The sequence below is a fragment of the Ascaphus truei genome, chromosome 5, assembly GCF_040206685.1.
Source record: "Ascaphus truei isolate aAscTru1 chromosome 5, aAscTru1.hap1, whole genome shotgun sequence".
Classification (NCBI taxonomy): Eukaryota; Metazoa; Chordata; class Amphibia; order Anura; family Ascaphidae; genus Ascaphus; species Ascaphus truei.
This window is the reverse complement of record NC_134487.1, coordinates 140,887,437-140,913,073: the sequence shown is the minus strand read 5'-3', so window position 1 is coordinate 140,913,073 and position 25,637 is coordinate 140,887,437. Positions and strand designations below refer to the sequence as shown.

Sequence of the window (25,637 nt, the reverse complement as noted above, 5' to 3'; positions counted from 1 at the left end):
CTGGTGAATTTATGAAGCAACCAGTGCAACCTCAATCAGGGGCAGATATCATATAGGTCTAACCTATCGCATTATATGCCACAGAATATATATATCATTAGTGTATCAATCTAGTGCGCAATATACGCCTAGATACACTCACATTGAGACTGTCCTTTTGGTGGGCTCTCATAGGCTCCTTTCCTATACCTTAGGTAGCTATAACTTATAGCGTCTGATCCCGAGTATCTATTAGGGATCTTATTACATCTACCCACCTAGCCTTAGGTGGGTTACTAAGGATACGGTCACGTGCTGTTGAAATATACCATTTAATTACGTTTTAACACCCTATTTTTTATTCATGGTTATTAATAAAGTATTTTAATTTTACAATTATACATTTGTTGTGATTGAGTGCTGGAAGACTGGGTTCTTTTTCTCCCATATGATACAATCACGTCTCCATCCAGTCAGCACCTCACTGTGGTTAACACTAGCTGTGCGGGTTTTCTTTACGTGAGGTAATAAGTCTCCTGAGAAAAAGCTAAAATCAATAATGTACATGGGCCAGCCAATCATGTAATCTCTCTGGAGTAGGGACCTCTGTACCTATTATACCGGGTTATGTTAATGTAACGTAATCTGTATGTTATGTTAATTTATTCACCTGAAAAATATGTTGGCACCTTGTAAATAAACAGTCTCACCGCATATGTGACATTTCTCAATAAAAAATTCAAACCGGTTATTGATTTTTCCATTAAATAATAAAAACTTACTAGCTTGTGTATCCAGGTAAATCCCATGGGCTACTAATTTTCCTGCCTAACATGTAAATCCTGGTACCAGCGCAGGCAGTGTTAGGGTTAAATCTATGCCCTGCTGCAGTAAGCAGCTCCCTTGAGTGACAGGAGGGTGTGCCTAAGGCCTAGGTACCGCCCATATGGGGCTGAGACCTGGGGCCCTTCCCCTGGTAACAAAAAGGAGCTGCAACCAAATTTAGTCTCTGTTCTAACCTCTCCCCTCCTGGGGAGTGGGGTGTGTATGTTGAGTTCTATCCGGAACCAGGGACCTGGTTTCAGGCCTTCCCTCCCTCAGGTGAGTGGGAGCAGCTACCCCATGCTTCACCAGGGAGTGTGGGAGATTGGGATAGACCTTTGGGGCCTCAAGCCCTGGGGGTTGAGTCCAGGTACAAGAGGAAAGAGATGTCGTGGTGATGCAAGGCTGTAATATATTGCTGTGCTGAATAAAGCATGAGTTCCTGTTATTTTTATACTCCTGTCTGAGGCTGCAGTCTTTCAGGGGGAGGGCAAGATGTTTTCCACAGGGACTGCACCTATCTGCTATAGGCCCTGTGGGAAAGGAGGCGCTGTACCCGAGGAGAAGAGACCTGGGTATCACCAAAAGCCTGTCCTGTTCATCCCCAACTAACATCGGCAGAAGCTCAGGCCCTTCAGTGAACCTGCAGGTGAGCACCACAAAACTATGTAACAGTGAGATCTCCCGTCGGGTGGGGGAACACCGGTTACACTAGCATGGGACATTTCTCTTTCATTTTAACATACAACACTGATTTGGGAAATCCAGGTCAGTAGCTGGACACAGATTCACCACAACACAAATGTGCAGCTCATTTGAGGTTGACTGATAATATGGTCTTCCATGTAGTCGTAATGACAACACTATACATTCAGCTCCACTCTGTGTTCAAGACACGTCTGACCTCGGATACTGATAGCCATGGTATAATACATTTCACAACATATTAGAATCCATGGGATGCAAAGAAAATTTCAAAAAAAGAATATTGCACTATATCGTGATAATGGCTTATGCTCCAGGTCACATCTGTACCCCTCACCTGTTGCATTTGTAAAATGAACCGATATTTATCATTTCTTCATGTCTCAGATAAGACTCAAAAAGCTACACGTAGACAGCAATGCTCTTCAGAAATCTCCAGTAAATAGGTCATCCATAAATGAGCTCCATTTAGATCCACCACTAAACACTTGCTGGAAGTTAGCCAAGTACAAAACATCAGTGACCCAAAAATGGACCTTGACATTAATAACTATGGTTTCACCCCCAAAGAAAGCGGCGCTGCACCCACATCTATTTCAGTGAGACATGAAACCACGGTGAGTAATACCGGTTCTGCTTAATAGTTAGACACTACCTAGAATACACCACCCAAACTCCATCCTCCGTGGCAAAAATAAGTGTATTAAACAAGAAAGATGTAGGTGATTTAGAGAGTTGGGAATACTAGCGCGTGAGAGAGAGACTACCTGTCCTAAGAAAGGATGATGCTTTTTCGATAAAACCTGACAAAAAGAAAAAAAGGAGGGTGTGCGCGTAAGGTGTGAACCGAGGGAAGAACACAAGCGGTAAGGACTGCTAAATAAAAGAAGCAACATGCTATGGCCTATGGAAACACAACTATCTCGTGAGGTTGCTTCTTGAACCTCAAGTAGTAAAGCATGTTTAGGATTGAGAGTGTAAGTACTTTAAATGTTCAAATGATATTGAATTTATAGTTATGGCTATTTTCGGTTTAAAAAAGTTAACCTAACACATGCCACTACCATTTTTCATTGGCTAAAATGCAACTCACGCCATATTGTGAAGCCAAGGCCATCAAGCAAATCCAAAATTTGTGTTAATTGCATCAAAGATTTTTTTCTAGAATGAAAATGTCCAGAGACTATTTTTTCCCCCATCTAGAATTGAAAAACGTAAAACTTTATAAAACAATAAAAAAAAAAAAAACTTTAGGAGTAAAGTAAGATATGAACAAATACATCACAGTAAAAGATTTACAGGAGGCTAGAGCATACAGGATGGGGTATATTTGCTCAGACAGAGAATAGGTTAAAAATCATACTACATTGAATACATTTATGTGACATCCTTACCCCATTTCTTCCTTCCAATGGGTTCCCTGAAAGATAAGAAAATACAAAATTATTAGCACCATAAGAGGCAACTCTCAATTTGACTATGAGATCAATGCATTTTTTTTAATGTTGAAGAATTAAAAGAAAAAAATGATCTTTTTAAATTGTTTCCAAGCGTGTGCCAACGATGTGGGGTGCCTTAATTCTGCACCTCAAAGGAAAAGAAAATACGACCAAGATATTGGAATCAGAATTCTGCTAACCAAAAACAAAAATCGCATTCATATGGAGGAAGATGGAGAAAAAACATTTCATTCAAGATCATAGCACCATAAAAAGAATTGAGCTCATATCTGAGCAAACCTTGAGATAGGTTCAGGGTTAAAAATAGAGTCATTCTGTGCTCCCATGATAATAGTAATTTATTCTTCTTACATAGCTCTCTCTGTGTACACACTGTTCTTTTTATATAGCATAAAAGAGGTCCTAGAATAGTTTACAGCCAAGTTTCAACTTGGGTGCCAAGGACACAGGGAGGAAAATTAACTGGACAGAGGTCAAGAAGCTACCCCATGTCAAAAAGCCACTCATTTATGATGCCTTACCTCACACAGCATGGAAGTTTATTGTTCTAAAACAGGCCTCTTCCAAATCAAACATGCATTCAAATATTATTCTAAGAATATAAATCCAGCAGATGGCATCAGTCTACCTTGTAGAATGTGTCCTAACAGGAGTCTTGGAGGCAAGGAAATTGGACAGATGCGCCATGACAGGATAGCGTGTACAGGTAGTCCTCGCTTTTCCGACAGAATGCGCCCTGCAAACCCGCGTCGGATATGAGAGTCGGAAAGCGGGACCCATGTTAACCGATGCCGGTTTCCGTCAGATACGCGAAAACCGGAGCGGATAATGTTTTTGGACTGCATTATGCGCCGTCGGAAAACGCGTCTGACGGAAAGCGAAACGTCGTAAAACGAGGACTACTGTACTCTATGTTCTAAGGGCTGAAGCATATAGTATAAACTGCAATGTTCTATAATTACATCAGCGAGGTCTATCAACCTTCAGAGACCAAGATTTGGCGGATTCTGGGCAACATGGCATTTTTATGGAAAATCTTGATTTTTTTTTTTTAATAAAAGGCAATTCATTAAAGTTGGCAAGACTGCTGATGCTAGAATTAGGTGGTCCCTCTACAATGTCTTTTTTCATTATCTGAAACTGGTGGTTGGAGTACCACTTCTCACGATATCTTTTGTTTTATGCGCAGCTTTAATGAAGACTGGGGTCATACATAGCTGAGGTCATTAATACCAAGCTTGGCTAACCTCCGTAACCATATTGTTCCCAGCAAACAAGTATTCTCATCTGGTACATACAACGTGCGATGTCTCTAGAACCGTGGGGCTCTCCTAACATCAAAATACCCAGAATCCACTCTGGGGAACCCCCTGGTTCAGGTATTGGGGGTGGGAGGGGGGAGAGAATGAGCAACACAGTTTGCTGCTTTAAAGTTTCCTGTGTTTATACAATGACCACAAAATTACTGCCACGTTCACGGCAGATGCAAAGTCCATCTTAATATGGCCACCATGTGTTTTCAATTGAAAACACCACTCATGATCTCCCCAGGCAATCTGTTGCAGACAAAATACACTCAATGTACTGTAGCTTCCCCTTTAAAAGGCTTTACAGTACAGCGCTCATTGAACATATCAACGTGTATTTTTTAGATTATTTTTTTAAAACTCGTCAATAAAAGGACTTTTTTTTTTTAGTGAGATTATTTATTATTCCAAGGAAACAAGAACATATTTTACACTACTCCCCCAGGTTTCTTAACTCCTCTGCGGGCCAGACAGGCCAGCAATGCATTTACATATACTGTAAATACAAAAATAGAAGTGTAAGTCTGTCGTCTAAACTTAAAGAGTTTGCAAACGTTAATGGTCAACCTTTCATTCCTTTGCTGGCAGAGAGCCTTGCAGCTTACAATGCAGCTGAAAACCTCATAAAAAAGCAATGGGGTCTGTTTATCAAAGTCGCCCTGCTTCAATACTGGACAAAAATAGGAGCAAACAAACTGCCCTAGAAAGAAAGAAATAGGTCCCGCAGGATACAATGGCATTTTTTGAATGTAATAAATGTGGTGCAGCTTGTCTTGTTACACTTTTTTCCAGTTTTGAAGCTGAGAAAGTTTGCGAAATATTTCCTGGTGATCTGTTGCAAGCCCAGTTATAACTAGCAAGTGGCTCCAAGTCATTTGAAGAGACCGATTCAGTCCTCAAACAAAGCAAAAAAATGTCAACAGAACCTGGCTCAATATGTCCCGATAACCGCAAATAATTTGGCAGCTTTACACAGCGTCAGTGTCCCTGTGTGTAATACATTATCTAGTCCAGATGTTGTATTTGCTGCCCGGTTTGGAATAGAGCTATAAAAGAGACAGGGTTGCAATTCCATCGCTCAAGTGACCCCCGTGTGTCCTTCACGCACTTGCACCATTAATAGAAAATCTGTGGTCTGTATGTTGTACTCATAGCATATTTTCTAGATTAACTCTCCCAGGGTCTTTATTCAAGATGCAGCTAAGCCGTTTCCCCTAGCAGGGTTTTGACTTCCATTCATGAATAGAGCTCAACTTTTCTCCAGCAATGGGAAGTGGCTTCAGATCATACAGAATAAGTGCCCGATATATCACAGTTTGAATCAGTTTTTCCCTCTTCTGACCACACCACGTGCTGTATTCTACAAACATCTTTCTCCCTCAATACGTGTTCCAAAACGCAATATATGTAGGAATGCACTTTATTTAAATCAAAGAAAGAAAACTGCAAGGTGACGGAGGCAGGAGCTGACTCAAACATGTTCACTTCCTCTAAGTTAATTGAACCCAGGCAATGCCTGTCTCATTAATTCAGGCCATGGATTGCAAAGTCATTCAGAATCCTTTAGTAGCAACCAAGGACATACCCACCAAAATACAGTACGTAATGTTCTGTTCTGCTCGCCAGTTGTTTTTGTAAAATAAACCTCTGATCTATCATTTTAGTGACATATTTACAAACCTAGTATCTACTCTATTGCTACATATGAACTTGCCCTTTCTTTTGTATTCTCCTTAAATGGTGCTGCAGTTTCTTGCGCACAAGCCACGGACAATGGGATCTGAACAGGATTTGCTCCCTTCAATGGCAGCAACCTTACCGGTCATTCATACATGTTAATGGTTACACGTTATGGTCTCTGCCTTCTTTTTGAACGAAAGATCTCCAAGGTAGGGGCTCCCACTATTCAATATAGAGCATCTTTAACTGACCGTTTAAGAGTATGCACGAGTAACACCGTTTCCAGTGATCACCATACTGTAGCACTTACTCTTTTTCTAGCATTATACATCCAGGTTTAGACAATGTGTGTGTTCTACCTCTCTCTCTCTCTCTCTACACACCTCTCTCTCTACACACCTTTCTCTCTCTCTCTACACACCTCTCTCTACACACCTCTCTCTACACACCTCTCTCTCTCTCTCTACACACCTCTCTCTCTGCACACCTTTCTCTCTCTCTCTACACACCTCTCTCTACACACCTCTCTCTACACACCTCTCTCTACACACCTCTCTCTCTCTCTACACACCTCTCTCTCTCTCTACACACCTCTCTCTACACACCTCTCTCTCTCTCTCTCTCTCTCTACACACCTCTCTCTACACACCTCTCTCTCTCTCTCTCTACACACCTCTCTCTACACACCTCTCTCTCTACACACCTCTCTCTCTACACACCTCTCTCTCTCCTCTCTCTCTCTCTACACCTCTCTCTCTCTCTCTCTCTACACCTCTCTCTCTCTCTCTCTCTACACCTCTCTCTCTCTACACACCTCTCTCTCTCTACACCCCTCTCTCTCTCTACACCTCTCTCTCTCTCTCTCTACACCTCTCTCTCTCTCTCTCTACACCTCTCTCTCTCTCTACACCTCTCTCTCTCTCTACACCTCTCTCTCTCTCTCTCTCTCTCTCTCTACACCTCTCTCTCTCTCTCTCTCTACACCTCTCTCTCTCTCTCTCTCTACACCTCTCTCTCTCTCTCTCTCTCTCTACACCTCTCTCTCTCTCTCTCTCTCTCTCTCTCTCTACACCTCTCTCTCTCTCTCTACACCTCTCTCTCTCTACACCTCTCTCTCTCTACACCTCTCTCTCTCTACACCTCTCTCTCTCTACACCTCTCTCTCTCTACACCTCTCTCTCTCTACACCTCTCTCTCTCTACACCTCTCTCTCTCTACACCTCTCTCTCTCTCTCTCTCTCTCTACACCTCTCTCTCTCTCTCTCCCCTGTATTTTGCATTGTGTGGGTGTTTATTATTGTGTCCTGTGAGAGGCTGCTTCCGCTCTGCTGGGATCCCTCACAGGTGGAGGCTCTGCACCAGAGTAAGTATACACCCCAGGCTCTCTGTGGCAGAGGCTCCTGGAGCCAACAGGTATAAGAGCAGCATTGGTAGATTCCTGTGTTCTGGGGGAAACAGGGCTACATCTGATTGTATTTGCTGTACTGCTATTTGTGGATTGGATTTTTGTGCCTATATTTGAATGGCTATTTTTTATATTTTAAAATATGAAACCAATGTTAAAAACGGAAACAAATTTGTTATATGGCTGAAAGCTTTTGATTTCCAGCACTGTCATTAATACTGTACATGTTCCTCTGTAGGAACACACAAATAAACAGATGTGAATGTGTACACTGCGAAGCGTGACCCGGTTTTTTATTCCAGGTAATACCTGAACATGAGAAATTTCTCAAAATATAACTTCTGGTAAAATAAGGTTGACTAAACCATGAGAGAATGGAAGTCAGCTTGCAGCCGTGTGACAGCCTACATTGGGTTGGTAGCCAATGGCACCAGGCATCAATGTTGAGAAGGGTTAAAAGAAGTGTATTTATGAAGGCACAGAACTCCCCTCTGCCATAAGATTAGGACATACCGTACACCGGCCTATTGACCATGTCTTCTCCGTGTCAATGCATCAAGGAATGTTTCTCCGACAGTATTTTGCTTCAGGTGCAACTGCTTGCACTTTGAAGGTTGCTTGCAGGACACGTTATTGCAGTTACCCAAAGTGCATATTTATATAGTGAGGTATACCAAATTCTACATTGAGCACTTTATTTCACTTTTCTTAGCATCCAACAACCTTGCACCTTCTAATGTGGCATACTGCTCTACACTTTGATTTTGTGGCTGTGTTTCTACACCTACATTTCAGAGCCAAGAACTTACAATTAGCGATGCTGCTGTTATCTATCCTTTTATTCAAATGATCACACCTGTGAGATGGTTAGCCACAATGCTACTTTACTCGCTGCATAGTTTCACACGCCTCTATATTTCCATAATCTGCATTGATGAGTGGCATCAGCCACAGTTCTGCAAATGGAAACCATGCAATGGCAGTTGTTTTTACTTTTTGAGCCCCCATCATTTCTCTTGGCTTGACTTTTTGAATAGAATTACTTAAAAAATTGTGTCAACGGGTTCTCAAAATAGGTAACAATACAAGTGCGTGTGATGTAAGATTCTGTAGAGCAGGAAAACATTTTAAAAAGGTTCTACAGTTCTTGAAATGTTGAAATCCATTGTGGGATTCCAACATCAATGGATTGTTCGTGATTCCTAAAATGCAGTCTTCTCTCTAATTCTTGGAGACCCTCCTAACTTCAGAGAGACCACATAAGAGCCAAAACAAGAACTGTGGAACATCTGCCAACCTTGCTGCAGTGCTAACACACAGTCTTTTTTTTTAGCACCAATCTCTTTGATTAATATATTGTCACTTCTTCATCTTACGCCCTTGACCACCTCTCCTCTAATGCAGCCATTTACTTTGTTCTGCATGTTGCTCTTTTGGAGCTTCTCAATCCCCTGACTGTATGCCAAAGGCAAATGCAAATGGTTTAAACCGTGCTCTGCCAAAGAAGAAGCTCAAAGTCTGTTCTTTGAATTAGCATTCCTAATTGCAGATAATGAATTCACATTCAGGCTTGCAATGAAGGATGACAGGGATCTTGGAAAGGCCAATGCAGCTTGCAGTGAAATGTAAATATACTTTAAGAAAGGCAGTAATATGCCCAGCATACATACAGATGTAGCAGGTATTAATGCTCCCTGCTGGCACCTTGCTGTGGCACACACAAATACAGTGTGTCACTTTTTGCTTCTCACGTATTGTAACTTGGATCCATGCTAAAATGGATAAGGCCGCGATTATAGTGTGCGAGATGGCATGTGTGATTTCACACACTGGGGGAACAAAGTGCTGCAGCTCTATCGGGCTGGCCATAGTGCGCGCGGGCAAGAGCAGCCACGCGGCAGATTTTTGAAAAGACTAAATAATTTTGTCTTTTCACACGATGGCCGCGTCACGTGAGCGGTTCCGCAATCACGGCAAACCAGCCAGGTGACGTGTCCACCATGCCTCCATCTAAAAGTGCACACATTACTCGGCCGACAGGCACGCGCGACGCCAGGTGCTCCGTCACACACGCAAGCCTACTATAAACGCAGCCTAAGAAGCAAAAAGTGACACACATTGCTCATTTGCATGTCATTACCCAGAATCCCTGGCTGCAGTGGAAACATTGGATATTGGGACAAGATTTCATCCAAGTACAAAACAATGCATTTTGCATCTTTCCTGGGTTTGATGTGTTATGTGCAATATCTGATATCAACAGCAAAGATACAATCTATCCATAGCAATCACCATGCCTTCAATGACAATGGTTTAACAGTATGTAAGGCAATTGTAGCAGCAAATAATTAACACAGGGAAGCATCTTAGTGGACAACATCAAGGACTTTGGCGCTGCCCTTGAGGTGGGTAACACCAGCATAAGTCCAAGTGTCAGCTCTCGGTGACCTTGGGCAAATCAATTTACATCCAAGTGCCTCAGCCACCAAAAAATGTACCCCAGAAATCTATACATATTGTCAGGAGTATTCATTGAAAAAATGCTATTATATCAGCTTTGCTGACCAATTGGTTATTCCTCAGAGGTAAGAATTATCACAAGAAGACAGAGACTGCAGATTCCAGGAAGACTGTAAATGGACATGAGCTGCACCGTCACGTCTGCTGATCTCAGTCCGAATCATGGTCTCAGTTACTGATGAAAGATTTCAAACGGGAGAGGTTGTCTCCTGAGCAGCAGATCCAGATTGATTGAAAATCAAACATGCCGGTCACAGCTCTTTGGTAATGAACTCTGCTCTTCAGAGCACTCAGGCTAATCAAAACCAAGTTACTGGTGGGGCCGGAGGAGAGGAACAAGCGTCGAAGAAAAACACACAACGTAAAACAGGGCATGGAGGTGTCATCGCTGCACTGCAGGAGATGTTGTTGAGTTTCTCTTTGTAGCCAGCAAAGTCATAGCATGGGTGGCTAAGCAAGGTCGGTCATCTGTCAAAGCACAGCTTGATGACACAAAGTCTGTTAGTTTATCCCTAGACTCAAACATACAAATCAAGAACAAATGCAGAAAAGAAATAACCTGGTGTTTTCATTATTACTAATGAAGGGAGGGGCGTGGCAGGGTGGTTAAGGTGCTGGACATGCATACACAAGCTTGCTGGTTTCATTCCAGCCTTGGCCACTATTGAAAATGTAACTCTACCTATAACTTCCTATCACCCTTATACAAAATGCTGTAAAACTACTTTCCTGTGCTGGAGAATATTTTTGCCCCAATTAGATTGGAGCTTAACTCTTCTCAGAGAATCATGTCTCCGGCTCCAAACAGATTATAATTTGCCTTTATTATTTTAGGTTGTTCAATGCTGCAATATCAGTGCTATGCTACTGAAGAGTATAATGGGACAAACTTTTAGCTTCAAATCCTACCATTTGTTTTATTCTTGGGAGGCCTTTCGCCTTTGGCAATAACGTATGAAATGAATGATAGGACGTATCAAAGAAGCAACGTAGTTTATCACAGAGCTAATGGGAGACTAGATGTACACATGACCATTACCATTCAAAACGAACATAACGTCCTTTCTTTCTATAACAGGAAGTAATGTTTCCACAAACTGTGGATGAAGGCTAAACCTGATTGGGATGAGTAATGTTTATTTCATTTTTTTATAATGATACATTTGGCTCCAATAATGTCAGCAAGTGACAAACCACTTCCTGTGCAGTTACAAAAACACCAGCAGTACTCAAATACTAGAGAGCTTCAAAAACAGCTATTTCTCAATCACTGGACAGACTAAAATGGAAGTGTAGGTGCTGGCTGGGAACCAAGGATGAGGAGAATGCATTTAATCTTGTTTATGATTTGTCCTATCTGGAGTTGTTGTTTCCAAGTATTCTGTGGTCAGGAACGCATGTCGTAAGACTGGGCAATGCAAGACCGGGAGTTGTGCAATTAAAATTGTTTGGTCTCCCTCTGAATACGAGACGGATATTTGGTGATTTTTATTCTAGTGTGTTTTTACAGAGCCTCAAAGCAGAAGAAGAGTAGAGGCTTTTGGCAAAAAATAAATAAAATAATAATTATTTATTTAGCCACGGTTATCCAACATTTCGGCCGCTTTCATGCCATTCCTTGACAAAGGCTGCCAAGATGGCCGAAATGTTCGATAACCTTGGCTAAATAAATTAGGGGTTTTTTTGCAAAATCCGTGGAACCTCTACTCTTCTTCTGCTTTGTATTTTGCATTTGGATCGCAGCGGGTCTTCCTTCCCCTTTGAGAAGAGAACACCGGTATAAGTATCAGCTGTTATTTTGTATTGGTGTGCAGCATATACCTCATCTTTTCAGAGCCTCAGCCACTACAGCATGGCTGCAATATCAGTGCTATGGCCGGTCAAACAAAAGTGCTTGGTATGTTACAAATATATATATTATGCAGTCTGATTGTTGAACAATGATCACGTAAAAGCAGCAGGTAATCAACTCATCTTACAGACGCTAAGGGGTCAATTTGTAAAACTGGGATGAAACTGGTTGGGGAAAAAATAAAGAATAAATTCCAAAGAAAGCAACTGGACTGTTCCCCCATTTTATTGTTATATACAAAAAATGGTTGGTTAGTATAAAAGTATGTATGATGCAGGAAGATATTTAATTTCAAAATCATAGGACAAGTAGGGTAGGTTTCTGTGGAGTGAGAAGACATTTGAAAAGGGTTTTACCCACGAAAACAGAGGGCCAGAAAGAATACAACTTCCTACATATGATACAGCCTTAAAAACCCGGCTGCCCTTTGGATAGGACAACATGACAAATGGAAACCGATGCACTGATCATTCCAGCCAGATGATGTCACTGGCCTCACTGGGGTAGGAGAGACATAAAACCGTGAGGATGAAACAAACTGAGTTCTTGGAAAGGCAATTCAAACCTAAAAAGTTTCCCTTAAAGAGGCAATCCATGCCGGGTATTTTTTTTCCCCCTTCAATTTTTTTTATACAGGATTGAAGCAGGGGGTCTCCAGAGCTGAACCCCATTCATTTCAGCTTCAGGGACCCCCTGCTTCCGAAGATACTTACCTCTGTAGTAGGTGCCGGTAGCCACTCCAGGGTTCACATTATGGCTGATTTTCAAAGCTATGGGTCCTGCGGGCCAATAGGAAGCTGTGATATCTCCCGGTGGGAATTACTATTGGCCCATGTGACAGGGCTTTAAACTGCAGAAAACCAGAGGAGATACCGGCACCCCCCTTAGGAAGCAAGTATCTCTGTGAGAAGGGGGTCCCAGAGCTAAAATTGATGGGGTTCAGCTCCAGAGACCCCCTGCTACAACCTTGCATTAACAAAAATGACAAAAGAAAATAAGAAAATATGTAATGGGTTGCTCCATTAAAAAGTGGCAATCCCGGAAGCTTTTAGTTTTGTTTTGGAAACTGAAAACGGAATTTGAATCACGGGATCCATCGGAGTTAAACTGCTCCTTTTCAGCTCCAGGGGAACGCCTGGTTCCTAGACATACCAAAAGTGTTCAATGCTGTGTCCGACTCCAATTTTAGGGAAACAAAATGGCACCCAAACCGCAGATGACGTTGCGAATTCCTATTAGATGACCACAGGCAGCAGCAAAGCTGATTTTGGACAGGACTGCACTTTTAAGACCCAACCCACCAACTCACTATGAGGTGGAGAGGATGTCTCACCAGTTTGAATAAAGAACACTCGTCTGATTTGACCATCATTTTGTAGACTTTAGTTCTCACCACCAAGGAACTTCCTTACAAACAATGTCTATATATAACTTGGTGTACAACATACACATACACACACACACACACGTCATCCAACGTCTCAAACAATTATTCCATTTGGGCTATGTAATATGTCATTCAAAAAGCATTTAGCAATGAGTGGAGTTTCAAAGAGGCACCACAGACGGGATATAGATGCAGTATTAGGAAATGATTGTGAAAGGTAGGTGAAACCACAGGATGAATGAGACAGTCGGACATTCACATTGAATACATTTGGAAGAATTAAAGGTTTCTAAAGAAAAACTCTATGGTAGAAGTCTAGATCAAAACAGGCAAACAGCAACATATGCAGCATTATACGGTCTGGTCACTGTTTGGTGTTTGTGTACTTTAAATAATGCACCAATCTGTGCAGATTTTGGATGCAGAATTAAACCTTGGCCTGTTTGGTGGCAAAGCTTTTCCCCATCACAGCAACATTTAAATAATACTGTATGTAAAAAGTGGCCTCTTTTAGCTGACAATAAACCACCAATCCCTCCCAGAAACTATAAAAGTTTAACTCATATAATAGCATGGTCAAAAATGGCCACTTCTGGATTTATTTATGCAAATATTCACTCAATTCACCAGTATACGCCAGCCCTGGGCATTAACCTATATACAAACATGTTTATTTGGGGGGGGGGGGGGCGCAAAGATTCATATATTACATTTATTCATCAACTGCTAACGTCCTCCTCAAATTTGTAAACTTTTAGGAAGCTTTCACCACCTCCAATACCCACACGCCTCTCACAGTACAGGGCATCCATGACACTTGATTGATGGATGCACTCAGCTGTTTAAGAAAAGGGAATCTCAGATTTTAAATATATAAATAAAATGTCACCTGAGCAATGATGCTGTGCTGCTCTAAATGTTACTTGGACTGAAAGAGCTACATACACTGGACACCCACGAGTAACTGTTGCTGTATTTAACAGATAAGGATATTATATAAAGCGTCGTTTGACGATCACAACAGGGGGGGTTATACTATTAAACCCCCTATTTTGAAATATCTATCTCAATGTCTTGCATAGCGCATACACAAAGGGAACCCTGCTCCTATGCGCTTTAACTATAGGTTGCCATTGCAACAAAGTGAAAGCATTCACCCCTTTCACCACATTAACAACCGTTTCATAGCTTGTAATACATGTTTTTCAATGCTGGCCCAAAAGCTTACATTCGAACAGCACAACTGCAGATATCAGAAGATGTAAAACACGCTGCTGTCACTAGGGGCTAGGTAAGGGCTGTCCTGTATTTTAAAGAATGCTCAAGCTATTCCAGTAACCAGCGATAGATTCAAGTTATATTTGCGAATATTCACAATGAGAGCTGTTATTTTACATCAATATAACGGCGCCATGTTTTCGCAATTCACAAAGTGCAGTATGAGATCAGGATGAGTGGAAGTACAGTATGTGGCGCTAGAGTTTAATGATTACAGAAGCCAGTCAGTCTAGTCTTGCTACTTCAGAATTGTGGTAGATGTAGATAGAGCACAGCCAGGGATCAATTTATTGCAAGCTAGAGATACTATAAAAACGGACTACATGAACGCACCTACGCGTTTCATGCAACAGTACTTTATCAAGGTGATAAAAGTGCTGTTGCATGAAACGCGTAGGTGCGTTCATGTAGTCCGTTTTTATTGTATCTCTAGCTTGCAATAAATTGATCATTTATTTAGTTTGGAGTTGCCTGGCTATTTTTTCCCTTCTCTGGATACCAGAAGCAGGATTTCCCTGGCTTTGCTCTATCTACATCTACCCCAATTCTGAATCTACACCTGGGTGGACTGCACGCCACAGACGATGGGAGTGTCCCTTGGAGTGTACAGGTAAAGAGCCGCAGTGCCTTATGATATATCATGTACACAACGGACATTATTTCACATATATCTATATTCTGGTTGGGTGTTTATTGAAGTGTCAATTGATGTGGGTGTCATGTGGACTCCACTAGACATTTATCCCCTCCAGCGCAATTATATTGTTATACTGTGGACACTCCATCTTCATCTGGATACTCATTCATATATTCTCTACAGACGGAACCAGGTCTAATTGTTGAGCACTACACTCACTTTACTATTGTCTAGTCTTGCTACTTACTCTTTGGGTGGGTTGAAGTCTTCCAATCTGGCCTCAAAGAACTGCAGAACATCATCACACTGAGAGATATACGGAGGCAACCGGATAAGGGCCTGAAGTGGAAGAAGAACATTACAGAGCATCATTAGCAGCCAGGTATTATGTCAGCACGGTCATCCTGACATAGCGGTGTCCATTGTCCATTTCTATTTAACCCCTTGAGTGCTGCATGGCCTAGTACACACTGACCTAAAAGTCACAAAGTGGTGCTGCATAACATAGAAGTTAGGATGTATGAGGCTCTCCCAAAATATTGAAAGGTTACAAAATGGTACCTTTTGAAACTAAAGGGGGTGGGGGAGGGGGCATCGGCTTTTAAATACTGGGCCAGGGAGTCCTTCTGTGAAGTCCCAGAATTCCCTGGTGGCTTTTGATCCGAAAAAGAAAATTAGGTTGATATTTTGAAGAGTTGTGGAGATTTGGGAGCTGGTGGTTTCCCCCCCCAAAGTTTAATGAACATAAGATTGGTAGCGTTTGAGAACCAGTTTACTAAAAATTGCAGTGTTGGAAAAATAAGATATGCCACTAGCTAATACTGGTTTAATAGATCTTTCTCTTGAACTAGTCCCATAAGTAGACTTTAAGTATCTTTGCTGTGGCTATTATTTTCTATCTACACTTTTAAGTTTCAACGCACTGTCGGCCATCGTTATCACGACAGCTGCAAGGAATGGTGGGTACTATAACACCCCTCCTGATATGTCTCCTTCCTCCCTCTCACCCACCTGCATCTTCCGATTGCCGGAAGCATTATGACCCAGAGTTTAGAGTGAAAAACACAGGAGAATGATTTCATGATAACAAAGTCAGGATAATAATAAGACATCAATAGAAGGGAAGCACAGACACACACTCTTGTAAATGGATGGATACATTAATTCAATCCCCTGGGTGCAAGAGGGGAAGCAGACATGGTGAAAGACTCATTCACACTAAATCTGACTCAACTACAGTAGTACAGTTTTATTTCCTTATATAAAAATCACGCACAGCGATTGAGATAGATCGAATAAATGTACACTGTGCTATTTAGGGCTCCATTTACTAAGCGCTGCTACTACTCCACACCTTCCAGCACAGGTTCATAAATATGGCTCTCTACTGACCCATTGAAATGCATGGTGGGTGGGTGTGTGTGTGTAATCTAAATTAAGGAAATGGGTATAGAAAAGCCCACACTTATTTTGTAAGCATCCTGTACTTAAAGTGTTGCACAAAATATACAAGTGGGAAAAGAAATGAAAAATAAAAAAAACTTTAATTAAAAAAACGAATAGTTAATGTTTCTCCAATACACGGTTCAGACATTAGGAACAGATTCAACAAACAAAAAAAAACAAATTTTAATCCCTCCACCATGGGTTTTGAAAGTTCCCTGATGAAGTATTGAATACTGACGAATCCTAACTAGGTTCAAGTATCCTGATTAATGAAGTGGAATGGTAATCAATATCAGCAATCACATTCAAGTTATTTTATTCCGATTACCACCAGGATTGTTCTTAATCTAGAAATAGATTAATAGGACTGGCTTGGATTAAGTGTTTTTTTCTTCTTCATTTGACTGATCAATACCTTACCCATGAACTAAACAATAGGCGTGTTTGTAAGAAAGTTAGAGTATACTTTATGATCGGCAATTCTCATCCGGTGTGTGCTGACACTTGGTATCGCAATCCCAGTCCAAGTGTAGGTCAAGTATAGTTTGGCCCCAGCAGACCCCTGGCTCATTGCAATAGCTGGGTAGAGACAACAGACTGCATTGGAGCAGGCTGTCAAAGACGGCCTTAGCAGTGGCATGTCAGGTGAAGTCTTGTTTATGCCGAGTGGCTCAGGCCCAGATCCACAGAACTCCCTTGCAGTAAACGTGGCTATTTAACGATGCGCTAGTTAGGTCATCCTTCAAGTTGAAGTTAATCACATCCAGACCATGTGCGAAGCTGCAAGTTATGTGAATCATCAGTTTCACATAGCATTAAAGAGACAGATCTCAATTTGAAAATTACTGCAGAATATGTTCTTTCTACAGTAATTCGAACATCACTAACATCTAAAGCTGCTGGATATATCAACATCATATAGACTGCATTATCGAATAAAATTATTATGTCCAAACAATGTGCCAGAAAGTGAAATATAATGAGAGCTCACATCAACAATACGTTGAACTAATATAGCGAGTGTGGCTGATTAACTTCTATAGGTAAACTGCTGTAATTACACCCAACAATTTTCTTCATTAACATTACCGTACTTCATTATGCTAGCCATGTACAGCTGCATCAATTTCCTACATTGTTATTGATATCATTATATGTTGCTGTAAGTATTCTACACAACTAGCTGTACGCAGTGTAACAAACGCTGATCTAGGAGATCTGAAAGGTTACCAATTAAACATTACTCTTTGTTTTCACCCCTTCTTATAATGCCTTGCTGTCCCTTGTCCCCTCTTCCCACCTTACTCTCTCATCCATCATACCCTGCTTCTCTTTAGGCCTCGGACACGCTTACCGCTGGTGTGCTGAGGCGCGCTGAGGCTCAGGGCTGGCGTTGCGGTTGCTTACCGCACGCACTCTCAGCAGGCCGTCAGGGGGCGGTCCGGGGGCGGGCGCGTCACTGGCCGGGGGCGGGCCAGTGACGTCACGGAGCTGGTTCGCCCTCATTGGGAGAACCGCTCACGTGACCGGCCTGTCTCGCTGGCAAGCTGGGGAATTTTAAATTCCCCTAAGACCTGCGCATCTGCAAGCGCGCGGAAGCGCAGGTGAGCCCCTACTAAAGCCGCTCTAATTGCGGCTGTAGGGGCTCAGTGCTAAGCGGGAGCGCGCGTCAGCACGCTTCCGCAAGCAAGCAGGCAACATGTCCGAGGCCTTAGACTCTCTCCTCCCCTCTCTTTGCACTCCCTGCCTTAGGCCAGGTCCCCAGTGGCCGCTGTGGCACGTGCTCCGGCGTGCACGCCACAAACCACAGCACAGCCCTCTATGGGGCAGGCCCCAGTGGCCGTGTGTGTGGGCGCGCTTTGGGACATGTACGCTGGCAGGGAAGACAAGAATTTTGTCTTCCTGTGCAGCGACAACGTGGTCGGCAGGCAGCCAATGTAAGGGCAGATATGTCCCACCATGGCTGCGCCCCCTGCCCCGTGCATCCCATCGCTCCACTACAGACCGCCGATGGCGACTTTTTACTGTGCACATGCCGCCAGGTCACCAGTCGCATGTGCAGCAGTAAATACTGGGGCCGAAGCCGGTGTCTGCTCCGCTCTCTGTACATTACACTCCCTCCTCTCAAACGCATCGGCTGTCCTTACGTCAGTGAGAGGCCATTCAGCCTATCAGATAGGGGGAGAGATAATTATGCCACACTGTACAGCCTATGACAGAGGGATGTACAGACATCCTTAGAGTTTAGTACAGTGTATACATATGTTTATTATTTTTACATTAAATATGACATTAACACATGTAATTCTCTCTCTGCACCTCACTGCCATTAAAATCCCCTCATCCAGTATTTCCTGGGTGATTGTGAATATATATACATATACACATATATATATATACATATACACACATACATATATATATATATATAAATATATATACACACACACACATACGTATACATATATATATACATACACACACACATATATATATATATATATTATATATATATATATATATATATATTGTGACAGAAACCAGGGGTTGGTAATAAACTCCATATACAGGGCTCCCAGGATACTGAACAGTTTCTGTCCTGTCTAAGCTGAACAGGGCAGCCTCGTGGTACAGGCACTCCATTCCACAGTTTGTCTGCTGCCTGTTTTCTGTCACCTGTCATGCTGATTAGAGTTCAGGTATATAAGACCTGTTTCCTGTTTCCTCTGGGCCCCCGCCCAAGAGCCTGGAAGGCTGCTGAACTGCAGAGGGGTGAGAAAGCCTCTTTCCCAAATCGCTTCATTCATTCTGTTAGTTTGTCTAAAGACTGCAAAGGTACTTATTTTGTTGGTGGAAGTGGACAAGCCACTTCCAACTCTGAGTCAGGGACATCTAAGTTTAAGTTATCGCTCAGACGAGCAGCTTTTTGTTTGGCTTTGTTTTCTGTTTAAACTGTGGCAGTCTCAGTGCCTGGGACTGAATAAACCAGGCATAGCCTGTTTAAAGGAACAGTACGTGACGTCTCATCATTTAACCTACCCTAAAAGACCGTGTTCTAACAGTCCCGGACAGACGGCGGAGCCCCGGAGTAAGCCGTTTGTCACATATGGTGGAGAATGCGGGCAGAACACTAAAAGGTCTGGGGGTTAAAGAACTTTAAAGAAAAAAAAAAAAAAAAGTTTTTTTTTTCTCTCTCTCCAAACAAGATGGAAGACGTGGTGAGTGCGCTGGTACGCAATGTCGCTGTCCAGAGAGACGCGAATGAAGCCCTGCAACAGGCGAATGCAAACCAACAAGAGACAAACCGCTTGCTGAAAGAGGAGCAACAGCGGTTCGCTCAGGGCTTACAGCAGGAACTCGAGATCCTGAGGGAGACTATCAGTAACCTTCCACTGGCAGCGGCAGCCCCAGTTCCGAAAATGACCAGGGCAAGCCACTACCTTCAGAAGATGGGACCCTCGGATGATGTGGAAGCCTATCTTCTCACGTTTGAACGCACGGCACAGAGAGAGGGATGGCCAGAAGCTGAGTGGGCTGGTCTAATCGCACCCTTCCTAAGCGGCGAACCCCAGAAGGCTTACTTTGATCTAGAGCCAGCCGAAGCTAACGTCTATGCCAAATTGAAGTTCGAGATCCTCGCCCGCCTCGGCGTAACCACGGCTGTTCGCGCCCAAAGGTTTCACGCATGGTCCTTCACGATGGATAAAGCCACCCGAAGCCAGATGTATGACCTCATCCACCTCGCCCGGAAGTGGCTACAACCCGAGATCAACTCAGCAAGCCACATCGTGGAACGGTTGGTCATGGACCAGTTCTTGAGGAAACTTCCCTCTGCCTTACGCCATTGGGTCAGTCGGAGTGACCCCCACAATGCGGATGAGCTTGTGGCCCTCGTAGAAAGGTACAATGCAGCAGGAGAGCACCCGCAACCCACAGTCGTGGAGCAACCCCACTACCCGAGGTTCCAGGACTCTTCCAGAGACGGTAAAAGGGTACCGGGGTTAAGGGGAGCTGAAGAGCGGCGACCACCTTCACGCAGCACCAGCAACAGTGGTTCGCACACTAAGGGCAATAGCCAACATGGGGAGTCGGGAAAAGGCTCTAAGTGGGACACAGACTATGTACCTAAATGTGTAAATTGTCATGAGAGGGGCCACACAGCAAAAATCTGCCCACTAAATGAGGAGCCCATGCAATGCAACAGCGTGGAACCTTATTCGCTGTTGTCCCAATGTATGGGCCCTAGCCCAGAGGACCCCTTGAATAACCATCTGTGGGCATTTGTAAAGGTTAATGGTAAGAGGGTTCGGGCACTTCTTGACTCTGGGAGTATGGTCACACTAGTGTCCGAATACCTATTGCCCATTAAGAAGAAACAGGTAAACAGTTCACAAAGAGTGGCAATTTGTTGTATACATGGGGATAATCATGAATATTCCACTGTTGATGTTTTTTTTGAAACAGAATTTGGTTCTTTAGATTTCAAGGTGGGTGTTGTACCCAAACTGGCACATGATGTGTTAATAGGGACCGACTTTCCCCATTTTCTAAAAATGTGGTCCCCAGCTCAGAATAGCGCCCAGAGTTCAATAGCAGACCATAACGAAGTGTTAGAAGAAACAAATCCTTTCCCTTTTTCAGAAATGGAGGTTGACGAGGGCCCAAATAAGAAAGGGGAAAAGGAGGAGTGCTGTGAAATTCCCTTCCCCATCACTACTTTGGTAGGGAATACCCCAAATCAAGATGTTGATCAGGCACTTACCACCCCAGTACAGGATAAGACCCTCGCTGACCTAGAGGTCAGTCCTGGGAGTTTTAAGAAGGCCCAGTGGGAGGACCCCACATTAGCGGTAGCAAGGGGAAATATACGGGACCAGAATAGTACTCATGGCCAACCAGATAGGTCACTTGCTTACCCCTACTTCGAGGTAGAGAACGACCTAGTATATCGGGTTGATAAAAGAAAATCAGTTACAACTAAACAATTGTTGGTACCACGGACATTCCGTAACGTAGTATTACACCTCGCACATAGTCATCCATTGGGGGGACACCTAGGGGTGGAAAAGACAAAAGAAAAGGTTCTCCGAAGCTTTTATTGGCCTGGGGTTCTGGCAGAAATTACAAACTATTGTTCCTCATGCCCAGAATGTCAGATCACCGCCCCGTTCAAAGCATACCGCAGCCCATTGGTACCCCTTCCCATAATAGAGGTACCATTTGACCGGATTGCTATGGATCTAGTAGGACCCCTAATAAAGTCTGCTAGGGGACATCAGCATATATTGGTAATATTAGATTATGCTACCCGATATCCGGAGGCAGTTCCCCTACGTAGCACCTCTGCTAAAAACATAGCAAAAGAGTTAGTACTTCTGTTTTCCCGGGTCGGAATTCCTAAAGAGATCTTATCTGACCAGGGAACACCATTTATGTCCCAAGTAACAAAAGAGCTATGTAAACTCCTAAAAATCAAGCATCTCAGAACCTCAGTCTATCATCCACAAACAGATGGTTTAGTGGAAAGGTTCAATAAAACCTTAAAGAGCATGTTACGCCGGGCGGTCGATAAGGATGGGAAAAACTGGGACTGTTTGTTACCATACCTGTTATTTGCCATTAGGGAAGTTCCCCAGTCATCCACAGGCTTCTCCCCGTTTGAACTATTGTATGGCCGACATCCAAGGGGCTTACTGGATATAGCCAAAGAAACTTGGGAACACAAGGTTACCCCTTACAGAAGTGTAATAGAGCATGTTGCCCAAATGCAGGACCGCATTGCTGCAGTCCTACCCATAGTGAGGGAACACATGGAGAAAGCTCAAGAAGCACAAAGGAATACGTATAATAAGGGTGCTAGGGTCAGAATTTTTTTTCCAGGTGATAGGGTACTAGTTCTGGTTCCCACCGTGGAGAGTAAATTCCTTGCTAAATGGCATGGGCCATATGAGGTCTTGGAAAGAGTGGGAGAAGTAAATTATAGGGTAAGGCAGCCAGGTAGGAGGAAACCTGAGCAAATTTACCATATAAACCTACTCAAGCCCTGGAAAGATAGAGAGGTCTTGTTAACCCTAGTACCCCCAGGTCCGTCAGAGAATCAAGAAACTGACCCAGAGGTTAGCATAGCTGAAACACTGTCCGTGCATCAGAAACGAGAGGTCCAGAGTTTAGTGAGAAGGAACAAAGAAATCTTCTCTACACAGCCAGGTAAAACTAACGTAATTAAACATGACATAGTCTCTGAACCGGGGGTCCGAGTTAACCTTAAACCGTACCGAATCCCAGAGGCCAAGAGAGAGGCTATAAGTTTAGAGGTTAAAAAAATGCTAAAACTAGGCGTAATTGAGGAATCCCAAAGTGGGTGGAACAGCCCTATAGTTTTTTGTCCCAAAGCCAGACGGTACAACAAGGTTTTGTAATGACTACCGGAAACTAAACGCGGTGTCAAAATTTGATACTTATCCTATGCCCAGGGTGGATGAACTTGTAGAGAGACTGGGCAAAGCCCGATATCTCACAACCCTAGACCTAACAAAAGGGTACTGGCAGGTTCCCCTCACAGAAAGGGCAAAAGAAAAAACAGCCTTCTCAACCCCAGACGGCCTCTTTCAATATAAGGTGCTGCCTTTTGGCTTACATGGAGCTCCCGCCACATTCCAAAGAATGATGGATAAAATTTTAAAACCACATGTTCGGTACGCTGCCGCCTACCTGGATGATGTGGTAATCCATAGTGAAGATTGGCAGTCCCACCTTCCAAAGGTCCAAGCTGTGCTCGACGCAGTTCGGTCTGCTGGACTAACTGCTAACCCCGCTAAATGCACTATTGGTCTGGAGGAGGCCAAGTATCTGGGGTATTCTATTGGTAGAGGGTTACTCAAACCACAAACACTCAAAGTAGAGGCGATACAAAATTGGCCAAGGCCAGTCACAAAAAAACAAGTAAGGACCTTTTTGGGGTTAATTGGCTACTATAGGAGGTTTATTCCCAATTTTGCAACTAAGGCAACCCCACTAACCGACCTCACAAAAGCAAGAGGACCGCTAATGGTAAAGTGGTCCCCCGAAGCCGAACAGGCCTTTAGAAGCCTGAAAGAAGCTCTCTGTGCCCAACCAGTGTTGGTCACACCTGACTTCTCCAAAGAGTTCGTAGTCCAAACCGACGCATCTGAGGTAGGGCTGGGGGCGGTACTCTCCCAGGAGTCTCAAGGGGAGGAGCACCCCATCCTTTATTTAAGTAGGAAACTAAATCCCCAGGAGAAAAATTACTCCATAGTCGAGAAAGAGTGTCTCGCAATAAAGTGGGCTGTAGAGACACTCAAGTATTATCTGTTGGGGAGAAAGTTCCGATTGGTCACAGATCATGCACCCCTTACCTGGATGTGTCAAAATAGGGAGAAGAACGCTAGGGTGACCAGGTGGTTCCTAAGCCTACAGCCCTTTAAATTTTCTGTGGAACACAGGTCGGGGCACAAACATGGCAATGCCGACGGGTTGTCAAGGATGCACTCCCTAATATCCATGGTCGCTCACCCCTCGAGGTCTGAGCTGGGGGGGAGGATATGTGACAGAAACCAGGGGTTGGTAATAAACTCCATATACAGGGCTCCCAGGATACTGAACAGTTTCTGTCCTGTCTAAGCTGAACAGGGCAGCCTCGTGGTACAGGCACTCCATTCCACAGTTTGTCTGCTGCCTGTTTTCTGTCACCTGTCATGCTGATTAGAGTTCAGGTATATAAGACCTGTTTCCTGTTTCCTCTGGGCCCCCGCCCAAGAGCCTGGAAGGCTGCTGAACTGCAGAGGGGTGAGAAAGCCTCTTTCCCAAATCGCTTCATTCATTCTGTTAGTTTGTCTAAAGACTGCAAAGGTACTTATTTTGTTGGTGGAAGTGGACAAGCCACTTCCAACTCTGAGTCAGGGACATCTAAGTTTAAGTTATCGCTCAGACGAGCAGCTTTTTGTTTGGCTTTGTTTTCTGTTTAAACTGTGGCAGTCTCAGTGCCTGGGACTGAATAAACCAGGCATAGCCTGTTTAAAGGAACAGTACGTGACGTCTCATCATTTAACCTACCCTAAAAGACCGTGTTCTAACAGTCCCGGACAGACGGCGGAGCCCCGGAGTAAGCCGTTTGTCACAATATATATATATATATATATATATATATATATATATATATATATATATATATATATATATATATATATATATATATATATATATACAGTATATACACACAAAACAAGGGCAACCAACATCTGGTAAATATTCATTATATATATATATATATATATATATTCATTCATGCTCGCTTGCCAGATGGCAGAGTCAGATCTGGAGGAGATCCCGATTTCTCACCTGCTGACGCCGAGGATAATATGGGGGAAGTCCGCGACAGATTATTTCCCCATGTGTTTGGCAGTAAGTGAAAACTGTATAGTATTTGCCATCATCTTTTTTTTTTTTTTACACTTTCATGAGCTTATTTAGAAAATGTAACACCCACCTTTAACGCCTTTCCCAAAGTCATACCCAACAGCAAAATAAATCTAAATTGCAATAATATGTGGCCATTACTCCTGTTGAGAAAATGAACTGTTATGTTGGGTGTCATGAAACATATCTAAATATGAATATATTTTCTAATAATGACAAACTGCCAGCTTCTTTTTTTTTTCCTGTTAATTCGCAGTGTTTATGCTGAACGAACACAAAAGGAAAATGCCACAAAGAAAAATGAACGACTTGCTCTTTCCTGCCTTGAGTGCTGGTTCTGCCCCCACATTGGCGTCGTATTCCACAATGTGGCTCAGTATCACCCATGCTAGGCAGTCCCACTACTTGTGATGGCGCCATGATCGCCATTATGCGCTGATCATAGGCCGTTAGGTTCATCTGGTGGTCCCCCTCCTCTTGGCTGACCTGGGTTGGTCCAACAGCTTCATCTTACATTTTTACTTGCGGTCAGCCCATGCTTCTGCAGCATGTCTATGCTCCTATCAGCATGCCCCCGAGCATTTGCGGAGGTCAGGGTATTCCTAAAAATGTGTAGCTTTTCAGCAGTGCTTTTTTTTTTTTTTAAACAAAGCCCAACAAATATTTTGGATAGTGGTCCACAATACCATTAATAAGCACCTGTAGCTCATCCCGGCGAAAAGT

The 25,637-nt window shown here is 43.2% G+C and overlaps 1 protein-coding gene across 1 annotated transcript in view; it reads right to left on the bottom strand.

Moving 5' to 3' along the window:
* The window catches only part of SH3PXD2B (SH3 and PX domains 2B), a 133,278-nt gene that overhangs the window by 30,792 nt on the left and 76,849 nt on the right, over positions 1–25,637 (bottom strand). Inside the window, exons 5-6 of the mRNA XM_075600984.1 lie at positions 15,280–15,371; positions 2,901–2,926 (exon numbers count right to left, since the gene is read on the bottom strand). Of these exons, the coding sequence (XP_075457099.1) occupies positions 2,901–2,926; positions 15,280–15,371 (118 nt within the window). The remainder of the gene's footprint in view (positions 1–2,900; positions 2,927–15,279; positions 15,372–25,637) is intronic.